Below are 25354 nucleotides of genomic sequence, written 5' to 3'. Positions count from 1 at the left end.
AGGGCGAGGGAGTGTGTGAGTGAGTGCGAGTGTGTGTGTGTGAGTGAGTGAGTGTGTGAGTGAGTGTGAGCGAGTGAGTGAGTGAGTGCGAGTGTGTGTGTGTGAGCGAGAGAGTGTGTGAGTGAGTGCGAGCGAGTGTGTGTGAGTGTGTGTGTGAGCGAGTGAGTGTGTGAGTGCGAGTGTGTGTGTGTGAGCGAGAGAGTGTGTGAGTGAGTGCGAGCGAGTGAGTGAGTGAGTGAGTGCGAGCGTGTGTGAGTGAGTGAGTGCGAGTGTGTGTGAGCGAGCGAGCGTGTGTGTGTGTGTGTGAGTGAGTGAGTGGAGTGAGTGTCAGCGAGTGAGTGTGTGTGAGTGAGTGCCAGCGAGTGAGTATGTGTGAGTGAGTGCGTGCGAGTGTGTGTGAGCGAGCGTGCGAGTGTGTGAGTGCGAGTGAGTGAGTGCGAGTGTGTGTGTGAGCGAGTGAGTGAGTGCGAGTGTGTGTGTGAGCGAGTGTGTGAGTGAGTGTGAGTGCGAGCATGTGAGCGAGTGAGTGCGAGTGTGTGTGTGTGAGCGAGTGAGTGTGTGAGTGCGAGTGAGCGAGTGAGTGAGTGAGTGAGTGCGAGTGTGTGTGTGTGAGTGAGTGAGTGTGAGTGAGTGCGAGCGAGTGTGAGTGAGTGAGTGAGTGCGAGTGTGTGTGTGTGAGCGAGTGAGTGTGTGAGTGAGTGCGAGCGAGTGAGTGAGTGAGTGAGTGAGTGCGTGCGAGTGTGTGTGTGTGTGAGAGTGTGAGTCACCCATGTGAAGTGTGGCTGATTTCAGTGCTGGTCAGAAGAGGTCCAGATAATAAAGCTGAGCTGGTTCTGCTGGATCATGGGCTGTACGAATACCTCAGTAAAAGGTGAGAACGTGAGGAATAAACACCGGCATCACTGTAATCTGCATGAAACAGATGGTGACCGCAGACTCTCTGTGTTTGTCAGTGACAAAGCGGCTCTGTGTCGGCTGTGGAGATCCATAATCCTGCGTGATAAAGCCGGCATGAAGACATACGCAAATCAGCTCGGGGTCAAAGGTAACAGCTTTTTCTCACATACACTACCAGTCAAAAGTTTTTGAACAGTGAGATTTCTAATGTTTTTTAAAGAAGTCTCTTCTGCTCACCAAGCCTGCATTTATTTGATCCAAAATACTATTTTACTATTTAAAAGAACTGCTTTCTATGTTAATATATTGTAAAATGTAATTTATTTCTGTGATCAAAGCTGAATTAGATTTTTGGGGGGGATTTTAGAAATGAATACTTTTATTTAGCAAGGATGATTTAAATTCATCAAAAGTGATGATAAAAACCATTTATTATGTTATAAGAGATTTCTATTTCAGATCAGAATATTAGACTAATTTCGGAAGACTCACGTGACACTGAAGACTGGAGAAATGATGCTGAAAATTCAGCTTTGATCACAGAAATAAATTACATTTTACAATATATTACAATAGAAAACAGTTTTTATAAATTGTAGTAATATATCACAATTTTGTACTGTATTTTTGATCAAATAAATGCAGCCTTACAGAGCATAAGTCAAAAATATTTTAAAATGTTACAAACATAATATAAATAAATCTTAATATAAATTAATATAACGATTTTATCAGTACATTTTTATGCATACAGCTAATAAGGAGAGAGAAATGAAAATGTTATCGTCTCATTGGTCCGTCCCAGAATACTTTCTCTTCAGTGAGATGCTGCTGCAGCGGCCGATCAACATGTGGGATCTGGGTCTGGGTAACATCCTGACGCGAGAGGAGACGTCCTACATGCGTGACATGGCCGTGAACCGCTTTGATAAGATCATGCAGGTGCTGAAGTCCATGCCGCGGCCCATGCTGCTGGTCTTCAGGAACATCAACACCGTCCGCTGCATCAACATCACTCTGGGAGCTCCAGTCGACCGCTACTTCATCATGGCCAAGTGGTAGGAGACACGATTCCCCCTCACCGCTGATCCAGATATCTGTGGATTTATGTCTCCAATACAGCTGAATCGTTTGAGTATTTGTTTGGGTTCTCTTCATCATTTGAGTGAAGTGTGTGTGTTTCAGCGCTGTGCGGGGATGGGGCAGAGCTCAGGCCGACGACACCAGGATGCTGTCTAGACTGTCTGTCTTCCGCTGGGTCTGCTCCTTCTGGGAGAGCGTCAAGTTTGAATTCGCTTTAAGGTGATAACGCTAATCAGATTCATTCCATTTCATTTCTTCCCAAATGATACGTTTTTCCATTTACATTTTTCTGGATTTTGTTTTGATGTTTTGGTAGTCAACTTAATTGTCTAATTAATTAAAATCGTAAACCTTATGCAGTTTAACAATTTATCAAATGTTTAACAGAAATTAAATTTTTAGGGCCCAATGTTTTCCATTTATTTTTTCCCCCAAACTTAGTGTTTTTTTGTTGGTTTTTTTTTTTTATTCCATTTTAGTGGTTTAAAGGGATAGTTCACCCCAAAATGAAAATCCTCTCATCCTTTACTCAACCTCAAGTTGTTTCATAAGTTATTTTCTTCTGTTGAACACTAAAGACCATCAAAAAAAAAGTTGATGGTCCCCATTTACTTTCATTGTATTTTTTGCCCAATACTCTGGAAGTCAATGTGCACCATCAGCAGTTTGGTTTCCCATTTTCATCAAAATATATAACACAGCTTCTTTTGTGTTCCACAGAAAAAAAGAAAATTAAACAGGTTTTGAATAACACGAGGTTAAGTAAATGATGACAGAATTTTCATTTTTGGGTGAACTATCCCTTTAAATAATCAGAAAGATGTCAACAGAATACATAAAACATTTTAATAATTTATTTGCAATAATAGGGCCCTATGGTCTATTTTTTTACTTTGAAATTCTCTGTTGTCCGTTTGATTTTTTCTGGATTTATGATTTAATACACATTTATTATTCAAAAAATGGTGGTAATCAAACGAAGGCTTAAAACAGTAACAATTTAATTAATTTGTCAAATGTAAATAAAAACAACTCCTTTTATTTTTTTCACCAAAGTGCTGCACAACAGAGGTTTGCCGTTAACATGAAAAAATTCAGTTTTACCATTTTCTTAATATTATTATAAGTTTGAGATGTTCATTCTACAGTATAATAGTACTATATATCTGTCAAAATGTCATCAAGTTAAACGGAGTGTTAATTTTTCCAGGTTTGAGGTTCCGTGTAACTGACGAGTTTATGGTGAATTCTGTGACGTTCCACGTTATCTTTAGCATTTTCAGCATTGCAGAGATCCTCGAACCCTGTGACGCTCATCTCAGCGGCAGATCACACATCAATCAAGCGTGCCGTTTTAGCCTATTTGTGCTATGTTTCTGTGTAATATGCATGAGATGAACTCTCACATTGATTGTGTTCCTCCAGGTCAGAGATGGCGCTCATGAGTGTCACCCGCTCTCTGCTCAAGCTGCTGTCTTACTGCAGCCTCATCACGCTGGACCAGGACGTGTATCAGTATCTGAAATGAAGCATCTCGCACCTCGTTATCATCGTCTCTCCTCTGAGCCTCTGGTTTTACTCAAGCTGCGTGTGGCCTTTGCACTCAGTGCTGATTGTTCTTTTAAAGGGTTAGTTCAAAAATGACAATTCTGTTATTAATTACTCTCCCTCATGTCGGTCCAAACACATAAGACCTTCATCTTCAGAACACAAATGAAGATATTTTTGATGAAATCTGAGAGCTCTCTGACCCTCCCATAGACAGCAAGGATCCTTACACGATCGAAGCTCAGAAACGTAGGAAGAGATCGTTAAAATAGTACAATTACAGTTGAACCACTTATGTCACATAACGACATGAGGGCGAGTAATTAATGACAGAATTTTCATTTTTGGGTGAACTAACCCTTTAACGACTTGCTGGTTTGAGCTTGAGTTTCCAGGAACCTCTCACACAACCACTCTCTCTGTTGCTTTTCTCTGAAATAAGCGCTGGTGAGCTGCATTTCACTGAAAGCCGAGCTTTTTATCAGTTATGATATACACCAAAACGATTCATGGTTATATTTTCATGGTGGCAATAATAAAACCAATCAGTCTGAACAAAGTAAATAATTATGCTAAAAACCTTTTACCTCGTGGGGTTTAGCAATTTTGGTGAATAATAGCAGTTCATATTGCGATGACAAAAACCTTTTTACTAATTATATTTAAAAATGTGGCCATTTTATATTGTATTTATGTGGATTTTGGTGATTAATTGGTGATATGCAGTTGGAACAGAGGGTTTTGCTGTCAAAAATGACTACTTATTGTCAGATTGGGTATGTATTCTACAGTGCTATGCATTTTGAATATAAATCACTTATATTGCGGTTTCATTTGTTCATATCACCTGTCTTCAAATCAGAACCAATCAAAAAATCAGCCTATTTTGAAAATGCATCTTATTGAGAATGATTCATCCATGTTTTTTTTTCTTTACCTCATTATTTAATCAAACTGTCAAAGCTTTATCTTTTGGTGCAGTATCAGACTTCTGTCTGGTGATGTATGCTGGATTTCTCCAATCATTTTGTCCACTTAAACTCATCCCACTACTATCATCTGTGAGCTTGTATTCATTGAGTCATTGAGTCAAAATCATCTGTGATGGAAGTAAAGAATAATGACACTGAAAGCATTGGACTATCAGCATGTTTGTTCTGGATGTCAACATGCAATAATGTAAAAAAAATTTTTTTTTTTTTTACAAAATATTCTAAGAAATGCAATACCAGTAAAGGTACTGCATTTCCTTCTTTCTGTCAACAAAAAAAAACAGTATGACAAGTTTGTTTCTATCAAAACATTGAAATCTAAAACAGTGGGCAGAGGATCATGAGCTCTTCAGAAGTGAGCAGTTACTCTGTCGATCTCCAGAAGATCATCCAGGATCTGAAACAAACGGAAAAGCTCATAAAAATCCATGTTTTTTTTTCTTTACCTCATTATTTAATCAAACTGTCAAAGCTTTATCTTTTGGTGCAGTATCAGACTTCTGTCTGGTGATGTATGCTGGATTTCTCCAATCATTTTGTCCACTTAAACTCATCCCACTACTATCATCTGTGAGCTTGTATTCATTGAGTCAAAATCATCTGTGATGGAAGTAAAGAATAATGACACTGAAAGCATTGGACTATCAGCATGTTTGTTCTGGATGTCAACATGCAATAATGTAAAAAATATTTTTTTTTTTTACAAAATATTCTAAGGAGGAAGATACTTATGAGCATTTCTAGTAGCACTTGAAGGCAGCAGGGTAATGCTTTATTTGAAGGTGTACTTGTTACATGTACTTACTATTATAACAATAAATGATGCATAATTACATGCAAGTAACCCTAACCATATAGTAAGTACATGCAATATTAATCATTTACTCAGTACTTAAATGTATAATTACACCGCAAACAATGACATCTTACAATAAAGTGTGACCGGCCGCAGTGTTTGTAACTACAGTAAGCGACTATTTTTTGGGGGCAGGATCATCTTAATGCTTTGGCTTCTTTTGGAACTGTTTTCATTGGCTTTTTTCTTTTTCTGAAGCACATTAACTTCTATTAAGTTCTTGTTTACTGAACTCTAAAAAAAGAAAAAGCAGGCACTAGGCTCCAGCACAGTTTCCAGTACTGCTGCAAGTAACCCTAAACCAAACCCTAACCATATAGTAAGTACATGCAATATTAATCATTTACTCAGTACTTAAATGTATAATTACACCGCAAACAATGACATCTTACAATAAAGTGTGACCGGCCGCAGTGTTTGTAACTACAGTAAGCGACTATTTTTTGGGGGCAGGATAATCTTAATGCTTTGGCTTCTTTTGGAACTGTTTTCATTGGCTTTTTTCTTTTTCTGAAGCACATTAACTTCTATTAAGTTCTTGTTTACTGAACTCTAAAAAAAGAAAAAGCAGGCACTAGGCTCCAGCACAGTTTCCAGTACTGCTTAAATCAGGCTATTTGCAGGATTTTTTTTTACCGTTTTGTAAGATTACACACATAAAGTTTGTCAAGACTACAAGCCTACCTAATTAATACCATATGAGCAGGGTAGGGCAATGTCTATGGTAACATATTAAACTTACAAAAAAAAAAAAAAGTTCAAATACAGGTTTTCACAAAAAAGAGTTTTATACAATTTCATAAAAATACAAGTTCCAATTTCAGTCTTTAAAAACTAATTTTAAGAAAAGGGATGAATCAAAAGTATCAATTATTATATGAATTTAAACCTATATCTTACTGTCTTCATTCTTTAGATTTTTAGAAGGCATATTAGCTTTTTGTCGATCCACTGGTTCACATTTACAACTGTGTGTTTGCTGCATAAGGATCATCTTAATGCTTTGGCTTCTTTTGGAACTGTTTTCATTGGCTTTTTTCTTTTTCTGAAGCACATTAACTTCTATTAAGTTCTTGTTTACTGAACTCTAAAAAAAGAAAAAGCAGGCACTAGGCTCCAGCACAGTTTCCAGTACTGCTTAAATCAGGCTATTTGCAGGATTTTTTTTTACCGTTTTGTAAGATTACACACATAAAGTTTGTCAAGACTACAAGCCTACCTAATTAATACCATATGAGCAGGGTAGGGCAATGTCTATGGTAACATATTAAACTTACAAAAAAAAAAAAAAAAGTTCAAGTACAGGTTTTCACAAAAAAAAGTTTTATACAATTTCATAAAAATACAAGTTCCAATTTCAGTCTTTAAAAACTAATTTTAAGAAAAGGGATGAATCAAAAGTATCAATTATTATATGAATTTAAACCTATATCTTACCGTCTTCATTCTTTAGATTTTTAGAAGGCATATTAGCTTTTTGTCGATCCACTGGTTCACATTTACAACTGTGTGTTTGCTGCATATGGGATTATTTTGGCAATTCTCTGCCAGCAGGTGGCGCTTGTAAGACGGCAGAAATATAGCAGTTTCTCTGGGCTGTACACAAAGCAGAGCTGCGCTCATAAACGCTGCTTTATCAGTCATTATAGGAATGATGAAATTAAAATGCCATCGAAACTTTTCTGAAGACAGGCGGTTCCCTTCAGCGATACACTGATATAAAAACACCCACGCTGTGTTTTGACTGAAAGTTGCAGCGCTCATATTTATTCAATAAAATCATTCTCGTCTTTCCGTCCCCAAATTTACAACCTCTTGAAATAATAACAGAGACTCAAATGTATCATTTAAGTCATTTAATTTGATTTAGCTTGATACAACTAAATCGAAGACTTTAAGGACACATGGAAAACCTGTTAAATATATCAAATGATTATTCAATATATTTCCTGCATAATTTTATTTCCTCTGGCCTATCGTGACAGTAAGTATCTTTGAGTCCAACAAAGAACTGTAGAAATGTCACATCTGGCCTGGAAGTATCATGAAAAGTTTTGGAAATATTTGGATTTTTGTGAAATGCTCATGTACAATTTGCATGATAAGAGTCTCATTTGTACAATATTAACTAAAGCCTGACATAAAATCATAGTCAGAAAAATGGGAAATGAACCGTTTCCTTTAGACAAAAAAAAAAAAAAAAGTGTTTTTGTCGAGTATCATTTTTGATGCATCAGGCTTTTCTGGCTCATATTGTAAGATATAGTGAGAATATGGAGCTCATACTAGAGTAGAACAAAAATGGCATTTATACAGCATAAAGTGCATATAAATATCAGTTGTCACTCTATATCTTCCAATAATGTCATAAGATTAAGTTTTATGATCGAAGCTCTGTAGTTCCAAAATACATAATGCAATGCAATTCAATGATGATTGAGAGATGAACAAATAAACGGTTATCGAAAGACCAATGATTGTAAAAAAGATGTATGGATAATCAAATAAACCTAAGTTGCTTCAGTGCAGTAAGTGTTCATCTTGAAATATTACTAACAATATAAAAAGTTATTCTTATGTTTCTTTTATAAAATCAGGAAAGGTTTCCCCGCAGAAAGACACGTGAACCACAGGCTGAAGGTGAATGTATTTACAATGATAATAAAAGACCTTTTACTTGCAAAAAATGATAAAGTATGAATTATCAATCAGACGACAATGCATGTAGTAGATTGTATTCATCAGGTTTTTCAGCAAAGTTTTGTTCATGTTGGTAATTTAGAGGCTTTAGAAATGTGCGTATAACAAATATATTACTGTAGGCCTTATGGGGTTAAGTCAATCTGTTCCAAAGAAAAAGACAATTCCAGAAATGCACAAAATTCCCTGAGATAAAAATGCAAATCTACAACTACTCATGGAAATTCATTGGTCAAAAAGCGTTGAATACCAAAACAACAGAAACTGGGGTAATAAAATGACACAAGCTGAACCGTTGTGAGATTTCTTTGGTTGATATCACGGCTCCAGACTAAAGATGGTGGCGCCAGGAGCAGATTTGGTAGCGCTGTGGGGGTATTAAAATGAAAGATCATTTAATCATAAAATGACTTGTTTTGCAGTAATAAGTGCAGTTACTAATAATATTACACGTTTATTTCTTGGTAATACACATTTGACAGTAAAGCACTGAGCTTGAGTTGGGAAGCGTGCCAAATGTACTTCTATTAACAACAGTAATGTGCAAAATGTTAATATAGAAAATTAATATGGGCTATTTTACTATAGTATTTTATGTAACTGACCGATAACCAGTGATTATAAAAAAGAACACAATCTTATTTTTCTATATATCTTCATTCACAAATAAAACTGACAAAATTAGATTTCTTGATGATTTGATATTTTATAATAGTGATATAATAATTTAAAAATATAAAGCAAAAAGTAGAAATGAATGACTAATAAGCCCATAAGTGATGCTCTGCTGCCATCTACTGGTTATAGTGGTAATCTTATGTATTTTTTTCTTCCTTTTTTTTCTTTAACACAAGTGTGTTTGTTAACCACAAAGTATATTTTGGTCATCCCATTAAAAATACTATTTAAATTGGATCCTTTTTTGCACCAAGAGCTTGTAACACTTCAAAGAGAAAGGAAAACTTGAAATCGCATCATATGACGCCTTTAAAGTGCTGGAAATAGTTAGCCTTACTACTTCTGGTTTTCTACGTCAGCGCTGTGTGATCTGTTTATAACGGAGAATTCTGTGTAGAGTTTAAATGCATCTCACTAGACCTCGCTAGTATTGCGAGATCAACACTGGCTCCCGAGTAAATCTGTTCTAAACTCGGATCAGTTTACTTGCACTGCGCTCAATTATTGGTCCGAGCTGATAAACGGTCCGCGCTGCGCAGCTCAAACGAGTAGCACGTTTCAGTCGATTTTGTTTCGTTTGCTGTTTGATGTTTCTAGTATGCAGTGCTTATGAGTTGGACAATGCGGTGATGGCAAAATCTAGTCGCACCGGCAGAAAAAATGGTGGCACTCTGGAGCCCTGCATTAGCAGGCAAGTCAGTACCTGAAGGCCTTTGGGTTGAGCCCCGCGTGATGCAGCAGCATGGTGGTGAGGGCGTTCTGCAGCATCAGCAGTCTGCGGTACGTCTTCTCCTGCATGGGCAGAAGCAGGCCGACGCCACCGTCCAGCGTAGCTGCACACACACAGACAATCAAACTGGGTTCACTAGTTCAGGAATAGAGAAATAATTCTGTTTCATGAACACCCATTAACCGCTAGGGTGCAAAGGTGTTCAAAAGAGATACAGCTGAGGAGACCCACCGAACCATGTGATGTGCTTGTTGTCCCAGGTGAGTGCCTTCTTGCTGGCGGGGTCCAGAGTGCCACGGCACGGCATCCTCCAGAAGGCGTTCACATGCTCCCACGTTAAAATCGTCTCTCCGCAGCAAACGCATGCCTCCGAAACTCTCTTTGGCTGGAGGCGGTATAATAAAGGACATATGTTTGATATCAGACACTGAGAAAGAGCAAAGTCTCATGGTACTGCAGAGAGAATCAAATAAATGACACACCTTCTGGCAGGTACATGTAGGCCGACAGGTTTTTGTCTCTGTCTGAAACTGAGAGAGGGTTTTAGAGGTCAAACCAGTGAGTTTAAAGCGTCAACGCATCATGCAAATTTTCCACTCAAATTCAAATTTTTTAACTTGCGTGGAAGACGCGATTGAGGTGTATCACGTCGCCCGGCGCAAATTTGCATCTATTCGTGTCTTTGCATTGACTTTGTAAGTAATCCTCTCGCGTGAATAATTAAATTCGCTTTCTGTGTGAACACATAATAAGACATTTACCCAGGAAGCCCAGCTGGTTGTTGTCCACCATAAACTCTACGCTGTAAACCTCCAGGGGCCTTGCATCCTATGAAGAAACAAAAAGAGGAATGGAACAACTATATCCAAACTGAACGCATTTTGTGAAGCATGTATGCATTGTGACCTCAAGGTACGCTGGAACAATTTGTGAATCTAAAGTACTCAAATAATAAACAATATTAAACCACGTTCAATTTTGTACGTTAAGCACTCAAGCCAAACAAGAGGGAAAAGAAGATCAAGATTTGAAACCAGTCATAATTAACTGTGAAATGACAATAATTTCAGGAGACTGCAAAGTGGCAGCAACACAAAATCAAAAATATATCCCTTTAAATCAAATTAATCATAAAGGATTGAGTGTCATTGGCTGATATTTGAGTGCAAACTCTTGGCAGATACCCTGCTGATGAGCGAGAGCGTCTTGCTCTCCTCCTGGTAGCGCAGCAGAGAGATGCTCTTCATCACATCAGCGGCGAGGATGAAGTTCTTGATGCTGTGCATCTGATGGATGTAGAGCTGCGTGTCGATGAAGGCCATGCCGGTCAGATCATTATCCTTCAGACTCCATAAATAGATCTGCGCGCACACAACACACTCACATTATACAGAATCAACAGAAAGGTCATTGTGTTTTAAGTGATGAAGCACATATTCGTGGCGTTTACCTTCTGTCCGATGGCAGACACCAGGTATCCACTGCAGTGACAGAGAGCCGTGACGGGCCCCTTCTGCTCCTTCTCATACAGCACTTTAAACTTGTTCTTGGTGAGGGGCTGACCGGGCTCTGGCACCACCTCAATCACGTCCAGAATCAGGATCTGTCACAGAGAAAACAAACCCAGATCAGACGTCTGATCAACAGAAACAGGTGCCGACATAAAAGACTGACCTGAAATGTGATTTTCTAATTACAATAATAATATTAATAATTTAATAAAAGTTTCATTCTAATTTAATATTAAATAAATAATGTATTGTTTTCATTAATAAATTAAAAGTATTGAATGAAATAAGAATTATATTTTATAATATAAAGTATTGCCTTTGCTATATTTTATTGTACAATTAAAAAAAAGAAAAAAGAAAGAAAGAAAAATACAAGTTTGCTATGCTTGTTTGTAGGGCTGCACAATTTAGGCAATTTTGTAATTATATTTCCCAATTATATTTCATTATTAAAAATCATAATAATTATTTTTATTTCTAAATAAAAACATTAAGCAAAATAAGAAATATTACTATTGCAATACTTCACTCTAAAAACAAAAATGTATTCAAGAAAAACAATTTATTTTTTACTTTACAGTACAACTGGAAAATTACAAAACGATTTCTGTCCGCCTTAATTTCTTATAATTTATCTTTTTTGTATTTTTATAGAAAACATGCAGAGAGACCTCAAATTTAAATTGCAGCCGTTGTTATTTTATAATCCCACTAAGCCTTGTAGCAAATGCGGTTTCGTTTCAATTAACTAAAAGCAGTCATGCATGTTGCAGTTTTAAACGTTGTACCTTACAAATATTTTTATCCCATTTTGCGATTACATGCCCAGCCATATTGCACTCTTTAACTTTTAGTTGTGGAATAAATTGATCGTATGAATCAAATGCACCTGTAAAGAGTATTTCTACAATGGCATCACATTGGTAACTAAATGCTATTGAGTAATGATCAAAAAGCTTATTTATTGGACATATATTAATGTACTTCCACAGTTTCTGCATGAGTGTTGACAGGTGTGTGTAGGTGAAGACTCACTCTTCCTCTGCAGGTGACCTCCTCTCCCTGCATGAGGCACGTGCCCAGGGCCACGTATCCCTTCAGGCCTGACACAGTCTCCTGACTCTTCAGAGCCACCGTCTTCATACACGTCACAGGCTCCCACTCCTCCAGATCAATGCTGACACAGACAGATCATCATCATTTACTCATGTTCATGTCAGTGACTGCCTTGTTCATGTCATCTTGAAGACATTTTTAAAGGGGTCATGACATGAGGAACTACATTTCCCTTGATCTTTTGATACAGAAGAGGTGTTTGTATGCTTAATACATCCAGCAAGTTCCATCACTTAAAATGTCCTCATCATCAATAAAAAAGCATTTATGTAATAACCCTCAGAAAACGGCTCGTTTTGGATCAGAGGTGCAAGATGACGTTACCCGGGTGCAGCTGTTTGCATCTCCAGCGCAAGACATCGACGAATAGTCTTCTTCTCACCATAGGCTCTCACTTAGGAGAGAGAGAGAGAGAGAGCGAAACGAACGAGTGTGACAGTTTCAACAGTTTAAAATCAGCCCAATTCTGTGAATTTGGCATTTGGCAACCCTGCATCCAACACGAGTTGCATCCAAAGTGATTTAAATACTCCGCATATTGATAGCAGCTCCCCGATGCGCGGAAATATTTCTGTCCCTCCACTGAAAGTCCATTCCACCTAAATTTTATGTGTCAAAATGTTCATAAAGACACATCAAATATGGTAAACGGCTCTATGTATGTGCAATGCTTAATGTTTATATGAATAAAGGCCTAAATTAAATCCGTTCATCATACAAAGTGATCGCATCTCTTCAGAAGGATTACACTTGGATTAAACTGCTCTATTCACGTAGATTACTTTTGTAATGTCTTTATGAACTTTTTAAAGCTTCAAAGTTTAGGTTGTGTGAATGTGCTCTCACCGTGTGTTTGGGATGGCCTCCTAGCTGACCGGAGAGATGAGCTGAATGGAGAACTTCTCCTGCTGAGGGTGTATGTACCGCTTATCTGAGAAAACAACAATTAAAATAATAAAGACCCCATCAAAGCAGACACATTCACTTTATCCATATGCACATGGGAAAGTCGTGGCCTAATGGTTAGAGAGCCGGACTCATAACCCAAAGGTTGCGGGTTTGAGTCTCGTACCGGCAGGGATTGTAGGTGGGGGGGAGTGAATGTACAGCGCTCTCTCCCACCTTCAATACCACGACTGAGGTGCCCTTGAGCAAGGCACCGAACCCCCAACTGCTCCCCGGGCGCCGCAGCATAAATCGCTGCCCACTGCTCCGGGTGTGTGTTCACGGTGTGTGTGTGTGCACTTTGGATGGGTGAGCACTGCAGAGCAGAGCACTAATTCCGAGTATGGGTCACCATGCAAGCAAATAGCGTTCCACCTCTTTCGATGGTCTCATACTCCTTCTCCTCTCCGGTCATTCTGGGGATGCATGTGCACTGCTCTTTAACACTGCTGCACACCGCATACACCTGAAACACACACGACTGATCAACATATGACTGCCACGTTTATATGGCAGCAGTCATTTAAAGGGGTCATATGATGCGATTTCAAGTTTTCCTTTCTCTTTGGAGTGTTACAAGCTCTTGGTGCATAAAGAAGATCTGTAAAGTTGCAAAGACTAAAGTCTCAAATCCAAAGAGATATTCTTTATAAAAGTTCAGAGTCTACCTACCTAAAACGGCTCGTTCTAACACGCCCCCACATATCTACCTCACGATGTGGGAAGATTTGCATAACGCCGCCCAAATGTGCAGCAAAGAAAGAAGGCTTAACTTTATTGTTGCTGCCACCGCCACCATGTTGTGAAGACGCTGTTTTTTCGTTGTGAAAGCGAAACTACTTTGTTCGGTCTTCCAAAAGAAGACACGACTAGAAATCAGTGGTTAAGTTGTATTTACAACACTGTTCCAGAACAGTTCAACCCAAATATTCAGATGTGTGCAGCACATTTTATGGAGGACTGTTTCCTGATCCTGGGAGAGTAGACTACAATGCCGGCTGTTCTGACTCACAGACTGTAAGTAAGTTTTTTATATTTAAAGGATTTGCCAGTCATGATTCAAACGTGAGTTTTGGGCAGTGTAGGCAGTGTGACTTCTTGTTTGTCATTTCTCCGATCACAAATGCAGACGTGGTTTTATGTTTACAACGCAACGTGTAAAAAGACAGTGTAAGTCATTATAATCCATAATTATGTCCCCACTGGATGCAACAAATGCCTCGTTTATAATGGGTTTTAATGTTTTTGTCTCGTGCTCTGGCCGAACAGGGCATCACAGTATGTGAGGGGCGTAACATTTCCGTCACACGCTTGAGGTATTCAGCCAATCACAACACACTGGATAGCTGGCCAATCAGAGCACACCTCGCTTTTCAGGCCGATGAGCTTTGTAAAAATCAACACGTTTCAGAAAGGCGGGGCATAGAGGAGAAACAATAATGTACAGTATGTGGAAAATAATGTGTTTTTTTAACCTTAAACCGCATGAACACCTTTCATTACACCAAATACACAAAATAATGTTCTTTTTAGGAACATCATATGACCCTTTAAAGGTGTGGTATGTAAAATTGAGCACTAGTGGCTGTAACGGGTACTGCAGCACAAATTCAAAATGCGCCCTCCTCCTCAGACTCAACGCTCATGCGGGTTGCCAGATTGAGGATAGGCTTTACACTGAAAGTTGTTGAGTATATACAGTGCATTCAGAAAGTATTCAGACCCCCTTCACTTTTTTCCATTTTGTTATGTTGCAGCCTGATACTACAATTATTTAAATTCATTTTTTTTCTTATTAATCTACACTCTGTACCTCACAATGACAAAGTGAAAACAGAATTTTAGAAATGTCTGTAAATGTATTAAAAACAAAAAAAAAACTGAAATATCACATTTACACAAGTATTCAGTACTTAGTAGAAGCATCTTTGGCAGCAATTACAGCCTCGAGTCTTTCTAGGTATGACGCAACAAGCGTTGCACACCTGGATTGAGGGATTTTCTGCCATTCTTCTTTGCAAATCCTCTCAAGCTCGGTCAGGATGGATGGGGAACATCGGTGGACAGACAGTGTAGATTAATGAGAGAAAAAATGAATTTAAAATTGTAGTATCAGGTTGCAACATGACAAAATTGAAAAAAGTGGGTCTGAATACTTTTTGAATCCACTGTATATTTGCGGTGTAATATTTTTCTGGTCATAGAGCAGTTTAGATGGATGCCGCCATTTTTTAGGTCGGGTAGAATCTGCGATCTCTGACCGTGTTCGTTTGCTGGCTTCCAAGGCTGCAATATGCTGCATTTTCCGCCAACTGGCAACCCGGGGTGTTGAATTACTATTGGGTAAACTGGCAGTGGGCGTGGTCACACAGACCGAAACAAAAACAGACATTCCGACACAGAACACACATTTCAAAGTCATAATCGGAGAAATAAGTATGTAAACTTAACATGTTCCCTAAATGCACTTTTTATGCTTTAGTACAGTCAAAAAATGACATACAGCACCTTTAATGCCGGACACAGATGTTATTTATGCAGATTAGTGTAACCAGTCATAACAGACCTCATTTATATATAGAATATTTAGGGCACATGAGCAAAAACAGCCAGTCTAATTAGTCAACATAACACAATTTTGTGTGACCAAATTGAACACAAGCAAAACCTGCAAACTTTTTTGTCCTAATACAAAATTACGATTTTGTTAAAATAGTAATTGTTGTATCTACTATATTGTTAAAATGACTGGATTTAGGCTGCTAAAAATATTGCAGAGGAATGGTAAATGTGATTGCACCTTTCTTTTTTCTGCAGAACACAAAAGATATTTTGATGAATGTTGCCATAACCAAACCATTTAGCTACCATTGACTTCCAATGCATTTACAATTCAACTTGATGGAAACCAAAACTGTTTAAATCTTCAAAATTAAAAAATTCCACCAAAGAAAGTGAGTGAGTTCTAGAAAAATGTGAGATGGCAGATGCAAATGATGACAGAATTTTCAGTTTTGGGTGAATCTCTTTAAGGCTCATATAAATGTTTAAAAAGGGTCAAGACGAGCTCAGTTACTAAATGCAGTGAACTCATCATCTCCTGCCCACAGCATGTGCATTACCTTTGATTCCACGTGGTACGACACATAGTGGACAGTACACCTGAGTGGGATCTTGCGGACAGGCCAGGGAGCGTCATATGAGAGATATGTGGGTAACACACTGATCCTCAGCTCGCCCTAAAGCGACAAACACACTTCAGTTAAACCTAAACCTGTCAAGATTATTTTCTCCAGATATCCTGATACAGTGGATTATGAAAGACACTTTTGAGATGTGATCTAATACCAAATGCAAGTGTAGATTTTAGGACTTGTCTGTACCTGTTTGTTGAAGTAGAGGAATCCTTTGGGACCGTTGATATTGTGAAAGGGAGAGAAGGACTAAATGGCGCCGTCTATTGTCATGGGGTGGAGCCGCATCGCCCCACGAGAGGTCACCAGCATCCAGTGAGGAGACGGCCCACAGATAAACACCTGAAAAACAAGCAGTGCCAAACATTTATGTAGTTCTTCTCTTACAAATTATGCCTGGCTTGAGAAAAGAATTTGGTGCCAATGTCTTACACCAGCTCTGATAACTAGCAAGTACGGTTGTTATTGATAACTTAAAAGTTAAACTATTAAAAATGATTTTCCGTAAATGAAATCAAGCTGAAATAAAATATACAAAAATATAAAATAATAAAATACAATGAAATAAATAAGCAATGTTGCCTTGACAACTAACTGAAATAAAAAGAAGTACTAAAATCGAAGCTGATCTAAAAATAAAAAAAGTTAGAAATAGAAATAAGAAAATGACAACAGCACATAATGAAGTTACTAATACATAAACTAACATTAAAATGAAAACTGAAAAATAAAATAAACTTGCTTGCCAGACAAGCATGATCGACAAAACCGGTTTCTAAGAATAAAATACAATTAAGAATACAATAAAATTGAATATAAATTAGGTGAAAAACGTAAACAACTTAAATTAAAATAATAAATGCTGCCTTGACAACTAAGTGAAATAAAATAGGTTTAATTTGAAGTAGAAAAATTACTAAAACTAAGACTGAAATGAAAAATAAAACTAAACAGAAATATAAAAAAAAATAAAAATGACAAATGCGCATAACAAAATTAGTGAAACTCTAAAATGAAAATAAAAAGTGAAAAAACCCCAAATAAAAGCTAGAATATTTAATAGAGCAAAGTATAAATAAAAATACTATAATAGTATATAAATAACACTAAAATAACCCTGCTTGCCAGACATTACATGATGATTTGAAGTTTTGTATACATTTAGAATTTAACACAATGCAAGGCCATCAACACGATCAGATAAATACATTTCAGTTTTCAAACCAAGTCACAGACAGACGTACCCCAGAGTATCCCGAGATGTCCTGGAAGTATCTGAATCTGGCCACTCGACCTTTGACCCCCAGAGTCTCCTCTCCCTGACCATCAGGCTTCTTGTCCTTCCTCATTTTGGACTTCTTCTCTCTGAAGTTAATGTTATGAGGCATCTGACAGGAAGAAAACACAGCCACCACTCACCATCACTCAAACCTCACTAGAGTAAACGTCCTGCGGAGAGTATTTAGTGTCAGTTTGTACCTTCTTGAAGCGCACTTTCAGGTTGCTCTGAGCCTGCAGCTGGTCGTATGGAAAGGCCTCATAGATGAGAAGCTCTTGATCAACATGTGCCTGACACATTTCTCATATGAGCTCACTGTCTACTCTTCAACCGGTCACAGTGCTTTTTTTGAGGCAGTTTATTGTCATGACATTTTTGAGGACACATTCACTCTTACATTGATTCATTGCTCTTGTGGTGTGTTAAACATTGAGAACACTTTAAAAGGTATTCAGCAATAAAAACATACTGCATTTCAGGAAAGAGAATCTAATGAGAATCACCACAAGAGTAAAATGGGATTTACAAAAAACTCAGACCCAATAGGGTGATAAGAATATGGGTGAAAATGTGTTTAATTTTCATGAATATAATGCCACAATACAAAAAAACTAAAGTCTTCTGTCCTAAAAATATGATTCATAGTCTTTATTTGGTTTAGATTTTGTGATAAAATACAACCTAGATGTTTTTCATGAGATTCAGAATAAAATAATACTACTGTTCAAGAAATTTAAGCCAGTTAAGATATTTTTCTTTTAAGAAATTAATATTAAAATGTTTATTTTAAGCAAGGATGCTTTATAGGGCTGTCAAAATAGCTAAAAAACTAAATTCGAATTTTGTACTTAAATATTATCAAAATTCGAATTATATTCTAACTTAAATTGCATAATTTCAGTTAGGGTGAAGAAAAGCTTTTGGCTTCTCTTCTGAGGCCACAAGAGGGCGCATCCAGCAAAATATTACTAATGCACGTTTATTCAAAGCATAAGGTAACATGACTGTGAAAAAGTGCATAATGTTTAAAATAATGTTTATAAACCAATTATAATTAGTTAAGTTGCTTAAACAACTATAAACAAAACAGCATCATGTATGTATTTTTTCTGGTTAAGCATAAACGTATTTTGATCAATTTCATTTTGCATTTCAAATAACTTGCTCAAATACATGCAGCCCTGGTGATCATCAGAGACTTGAGAGACTCAAAAGCAAACGTTTGGCCAGTATTGTACATGAGGTCTGTATGGACTGACCGTGTGGATCTGTGGTTTCTGCAGTGCCAGGCGGTGGCTCTTCCCCATGTACGAGTCGCTCTTCAGCACAAACATGGTGACCACTCCCTCAGCTGTCATGATGATCATGTATGGATCGGCCACAGAGCAGTGCACTATGGGAGAGCCCAAGTCCACAGGGATAAAGTGGAGCTGTGTGGATGATGTATTTATTGTCTCCGATGTTGCCCGCATACACAGTGGGACCCTGCGTGGCGAAACCACTGGTGTCCAGCTCCATAATCTCCTGACCCGTCTGCAGGATCTAAACACACCACAAGAGCAATGAATCACTGGAAGAGTGAATGTGTCCTCAAAAATGTCATGACAATAAACTGCCTCAAAAAAAGCACTGTGACCGGTTGAAGAGTAGACAGTGAGCTCATATGAGAAAGCAGTAATGGGAATATCTAGCTGCCTGGAATGACATACTAGCATGCTGCTTACTATATAGTATACATATACTGCCTAGTAGACATGTGCCGGTATTCGGTAATGCAGTATATCACGGTAATGAACATGCACGATATTGTTATCATGGGCACTTAAAAATACAGTGAATAATTATTTAGCCCAATACAAATCATCCCGATTTTTTGAATGCATTTTAAGAATACTTTTCCCATCAACTGGTCACAATGCACAACACCGCTGTATGCTGCGTGAAAGACACATAAGCATGACATCTGACAGCAGATGGCGCTGAACAGCAGAAATGCAGCCGTTACCCCGGAAACCCCGGAAACCAAGCAGCTGCTCTACTTTCTGAAACGTGTTTAAATGATTTAAACAGTCATTCAGATTTTTGTATTCGCTATGGTGTTCATCACAGCGCCAAATACTTAAATATTTAGACTTAATAGGCTTTTTTTTTTTTTTTTAATTGTTACATTTTAATCTGTACTACATCATGCCCTAGATATTGTTTGAAAATATTTTGATTCTTTATTGTTTGGTCACACTTTACATTAAGCCTCCATTAGTTAACATTATTAATTAATTAGTTAACAAACTGCCAATGAAAAATTCTTCTGAACATTCATTAATCTTTTGCAATTTTAAAATTGAATAGCACGTTGTTAAAATCAAAAGTTGTAACTGTATTATTTAATGGACCTGAGCTAACATGAACTAACGGTTGTATTTTTTAACAAAGATTAATAACTTCTGCAGCAAATGTAGCTATTGCTCATTATTAATGTTAAAGGTGCCATAGAATGGAAAACTGTATTTACCTTGGCATAGTTGAATAATAACAGTTCTGTACATGGAAATGGCATACCGTGAGCCTCAAACACCATTGTTTCCTCCTTCTTATGTAAATCTCGAGAATGCAAAAGACCACTGAAAAATAGACAAATCAGAACATAACACCGACTGCGACGTTACAGTCGGGATCACTAATAGTTACGCCCCCAACATTTGCATATACCCGCCCATATTCTATGCCAGCCGCCAGCACAGCCGAATCATCAGAAGTTCTGCAGGTATTGTGAAGAAACAAGCTAGGATAATAGCGAAAATGGCAGATCATGGAAATAAATGTTATGTTCCAGGCTGTGCAGGGGATGTGATGTGCAGGGATGGGTTGGTGTCTGTATTCAGAAAGGCACCGAAAACAAATAAAGCGCGTTCTGATAAAATAACGTGAGCCACTAAAGGGACATGGTTAGCTGCTTGCTAGCAGTAGCCTGTTACATTACAGTATATAAGATTTCACTTACCACATAAACAGAGTAAGGAGAGATGACTGAGGATGATGGCGAATAATTTACAGATGCTGAGCAACACTGACAAGCATCTGATCTTGTAAAATGTGTGGTAAGTACTGCCGCTGTAGTTTACACAGAGCACGTGCGATCGCAAATCTCGAAAGTGAAAGTAAAACGTAATCGTACATTCGAAAGCAGTTTCAATGCCCCGAATATTAATAGCAGCTCCCTGATGTCCGCATTTTATATACAGTATAATTACCCAACGATATAACTGTGAGAGAAAGTATTGAAATATATAATTGTCCTGTGTTTCCTTCCTGCTGTGTGAGTTATTGAAATGAGCCGCACTGTGAAACAGCCAATCAGAGCAGAGCTCAACATTATTGTTCATGACCCTTCCAAATTAGGTAAAAACTGACCATTTCATTCTAGGGACAAATCCTAGGGTTGTATAAGGACATGTAAAACCGTTTCTGCTGATTTTTTGCCCTTACCTAAGCCACATACCTTCTATGTAGATCTCAGAGAACAATTTAAAATATTGTATCAGTGCATTCTATGGCACCTTTAATGCATTAACTATGGTTAACTAACAAGATATTATTGTAAAGTGTTGCCTATTGGTCTTTACAATTATTTTGCACTTTAATCTGTGTGACATTTTTTACTTTATAAATTTTTTTGTGTATTGCTTTATTGTATTTAAATGTTCAGTTCTTTGAAAGTTATTAAACCTGTTATATGACAACCCTTTTTGCAACTAAATTTCAATATCGTGATAATACCGTATACGTGACAAAAGCATTAGCAATTAATTGCAACATGAAAATTTGATACCGTCATATGCCTACTGCCTAGTAGTATGTTATACATAATACAGCTTTTGATTACCATGGTGGAGTCCTCTCTGCTGAAGATGAGGAAGCCGTGTTTGTTCTTGTCATCTTCTACTGTGGGCTCGCGCTTCTCCTCCTCAGGACCCTCGCCATCACCCTCTGGTGGAGACTACAGACACACAGAGTTTCAGGGGTCATATGATGCGATTTAAATTTTTCCTTTCTCTTTGGAGTGTTACAATCTCTTGGTGCATAAAGAAGATCTGTAAAGTTGCAAAGACTAAAGTCTCAAATCCAAAGAGATATTCTTTATAAAAGTTAAGAGTCAACCACGTCTACCTAAAACGGCTCGTTCTAACACACCCCCACATATCTACGTCACGATGTGGGATTTGCATAACGCCGCCCAAATGTTTACGCAAAGAAAGAAGGTGTGACTTTTATTCTCGCTGTAGTATTGTTGTTGCTGCCGTCATGTCGTGAAGATGCTGTGTGCTTCGTTGTGAAAGCGAAACTCCTTTGTTTGGTCTTCCAAAAGCGGACGATATCTGCTTCGTCATGCCTAGAGCTGATCCGTGCTGGTCGCTGAGGAAATACATCAACTTAGTGCTGTGGATCACCGGATCGACTTTCACTGTGGACGAAGCGGAGTCCAGCCCGGGGTCGTCACATGTGGTTGCCGCTCATTCGTCGCATCCGCCAGGCGCGCCGTTCTCAAGCCCGCCGCCTCAGCTCACTCTAGCCCGCCGTGTGTTTCGTTGTGAAAGTGAAACTACTTTGTTTGGTCTTCCAAAAGAGGACACGACTAGAAATCAGTGGTTAAGTTGTATTTACAACACTGTTCCAGAACACTTCAACCCAAATATTCAGATGTGTGCAGCACATTTTATGGAGGACTGTTTCCTGATCCTGGGAGAGTAGACTACAATGCCGGCTGTTCTGACTCACAGACTGTAAGTACGTTTTTTATATTTAAAGGATTTGCCACTGACGATTCAAACGTGAGTTTTGAGCAGTGTAGAGTAGCACTTGTTGTTTGTCATTTCTCCGATCACAAATGCAGACAGGTTTTATGTTTACGTAAAACGCGTTTCAGAAAGGCGGGGAATAGAGGAGAAACAATAATGTACAGTATGTGGAAAATAATGTGTTTTTTTTTTTTACTTTAAACCACATAAACACATTTCATTACACCAAATACACAAAATAATGTTCTTTTTAGCAGCATCATATGACCCCTTTAATTATATAATAATAAAGTCTTAAAATACCATGGGCATTTTATAATGAAAATATATTTGACTAATTATGCTTACTTCTAAAATATTTTATTTGGTAGAAACGGAGTTGTAATATTTCTAAAATAGTGTAAAATATTTTTCATTAAATTATAAAATAATTAATAAATCGAAAATACTCGTAAAAACTGAGACGATTTAAATCGGTTGAGATTCAATTAGGGGTAAGAGTTTATATGAATGTATGTCTGAGGGGAACTTACTGTCTTTATAATAGTGTAGATGGTATTTTTTCTTTTCATCTTGCCTCTGTATAATGCATATTAAAGTTCATAAGTGCAGCGCTGCTTTGTTTACAGCGGAAACCAAGAAAACGCTTTAAGCGCCGCCTTCTGGCAGAGAGTGAATCTGTGTATCATTCAGCTCGTCTGCTGTTTCTGTTTCATGCAGATATATTTATGTATAGTTTCACAAAACTGAAGTCAAACCATTCTGTTTTTGCTTCAAATTTAGAAATTATACAATCTAATTTAGATTAAAAACTGCTCATGTTGCATGTATGCAGCATCTTTGTTTGGATCATGATTAAAATGCAGTGGTTGCCTCTAATTTTAAAAGGAAAGAGCACAGACAAAGACTTAGTTTGTTTATATGAAGAGGTTTCTTTTATTTGTGTTACTTATTTGATTTGGGGCTTGTTTTAAAATTTACATTTAGTTTTGTTATTTACATTTACATTATATTTCAATTTTGTCATTTAGCAGATGCTTTTATCCAAAGCGACTTACAAATGAGGACAATAGAAGCAATCAAAACCAACAAAAGAGCAATAATTTACAAGTGCTATATTAGTATAGTGTTATATTTCAATTTCACAAAGAAACATGCAGCATTTTGTCCAAGCAATAATAAAAGGACACATTTATTTATAATTTGTCTTAAATCTCATTTTGTTAAAAAAATTGGTGAATCGAATCGAATTGTGAGTTGAGTGAATTGTTACATCCCTATTATTATTACTATTATTGTTTACTCAACAGAAACCTGGAGTGCCATTAGAATAGAACAATGTTTGAAAACAAACCAAGGGCTGGGGGCCTTCACATACTCTTGCAGACAATGGAGGACCTTGTTGAGAAGCACTACCATAAAACCAGAGGTTAACCAGCTCATGCAGGTGCAGTAAGAGCAGAGGTGAGCGAGGATGATATCTTACCGATGGGTTTGGGCACAGCCATGACCTGAGTGCAGTCGAAGGGCAGGTTACTGAGAGACCAGATGACCGGATGAACCTTCTGCATGATGTTTAGAGAGATGGCCACGATACTGCACGTGTCGTGATGCACTGCCACACGCCTGAACATAACAAACAACACCGCTGCTAAAGACTGAATGCATATGACTGAGACCGGAAATACATGTAATGAAGTGCTGATCATCAGATAGACAGTCTGATTGGGCTCAAACAGAATAAGCAGTGTGGGCTCGTAGTAACCGTGGAGAAACTTCATATCGATGATGTTTAGGAGCTTCTCGTCTAGTTCATGAACATCAATGATGTAACTGGGAAGGAAACTTGATTTCTGCCTAAAAAATAAATATTTTGAATGAGATAAATAAATAGCAGTTTAATTTGAATAGAGTCTGATAAGCTACAGTTAAAAAGTTTGGAAATTAATACTTCCATTTAGCAAGGACACATTGAATAGATAAAAAAAGTGACAGTAAATACAATTAAGATGTTACATTTCTATTTCAAACAAATGCTATTCTTTTGAAATTTCTTCAACGTTGTTATTAATCAGAAATGTTTCTCGAGCAGCAAATCAGCATATGATTTCTGAAGGATCATGTGACAAGATCAAATCAACTTTCCATCACAGGAATAAATTACATTTTAAAATATATTACAATAGAAAGCAGTTGTTTTAAATTGCAATAATATTTAACAATTTTACTATTGTTACTCTATTTTTGTATCAAATAAATTTGACCAAAAAAACTAAACAAACAAACATTAAAACTAGTGCTGTCAAATGATTAATCGCATCCAAAATAAACGTTTTTGTTTATATAATATATGTGTGTGTACTGTGTATATTTATTATGTATATATAAATACACACATGCATGAATATATTTTGAAAATATTTAACATGTATTTACATATATATTTATATTATTTATATTACAGATAAATATATTTAATATATAAACATAACATATTTTTCTTAAATATATACACATGTATATGCGTGTATTTATACAGACATAATAAATACACACAGTACACACACATATGTGACCCTGGAGCACAAAAGCAGTCTTAAGTAGCTGGGGTATATTTGTAGCAATAGCCAAAAATACATTGTATGGGTCAAAATTATTGATTTTTATTATTGATTGATGTACCATGAAGATATTTTGTAAATTTCCTACCGTAAATATATCAAAATTTAATTTTTGATTAGTAATATGCATTGCTAAGAACTTCATTTGGACAACTTTAAAGGCGATTTTCTCAATATTTAGATTTTTTTCACCCTTAGATTCCAGATTTTCAAATAGTTGTATCTCAGCCAAATATTGCCCGATCCTAACAAATCAATGGAAAGCTTATTTATTCAGCTTTCAGATGATGTATAAATTTCAATTTCGAAAAATTTACCCTTAAGACTGGTTTTGTGCTCCAGGGTCACATAGATTATGTAAACAAAAACTTTTATTTTGGATGCGATTAATCGTTTGTCACCACTAAT

The 25354-nt window shown here is 37.2% G+C and overlaps 1 protein-coding gene and 1 pseudogene across 1 annotated transcript in view; one reads left to right on the top strand and one right to left on the bottom strand.

Moving 5' to 3' along the window:
• adck5 (aarF domain containing kinase 5) overlaps positions 1-3662 on the top strand; it is a 39048-nt gene extending 35386 nt beyond the window's left edge. The window contains exons 12-16 of the mRNA XM_016234184.1: positions 793-871; positions 954-1045; positions 1703-1955; positions 2083-2199; positions 3406-3662. Of these exons, the coding sequence (XP_016089670.1) occupies positions 793-871; positions 954-1045; positions 1703-1955; positions 2083-2199; positions 3406-3508 (644 nt within the window). The 3' untranslated portion in view covers positions 3509-3662. The remainder of the gene's footprint in view (positions 1-792; positions 872-953; positions 1046-1702; positions 1956-2082; positions 2200-3405) is intronic.
• A 5788-nt stretch (positions 3663-9450) lies between these two features.
• LOC107552300 (cleavage and polyadenylation specificity factor subunit 1-like) overlaps positions 9451-25354 on the bottom strand; it is a 22364-nt pseudogene continuing 6460 nt past the window's right edge.

The sequence above is a fragment of the Sinocyclocheilus grahami genome, unplaced genomic scaffold (assembly GCF_001515645.1).
Source record: "Sinocyclocheilus grahami isolate Dianchi unplaced genomic scaffold, SAMN03320097.WGS_v1.1 scaffold446.1, whole genome shotgun sequence".
Taxonomy (NCBI): Eukaryota; Metazoa; Chordata; class Actinopteri; order Cypriniformes; family Cyprinidae; genus Sinocyclocheilus; species Sinocyclocheilus grahami.
This window is presented reverse-complemented; position numbering and strand designations above follow the sequence as displayed.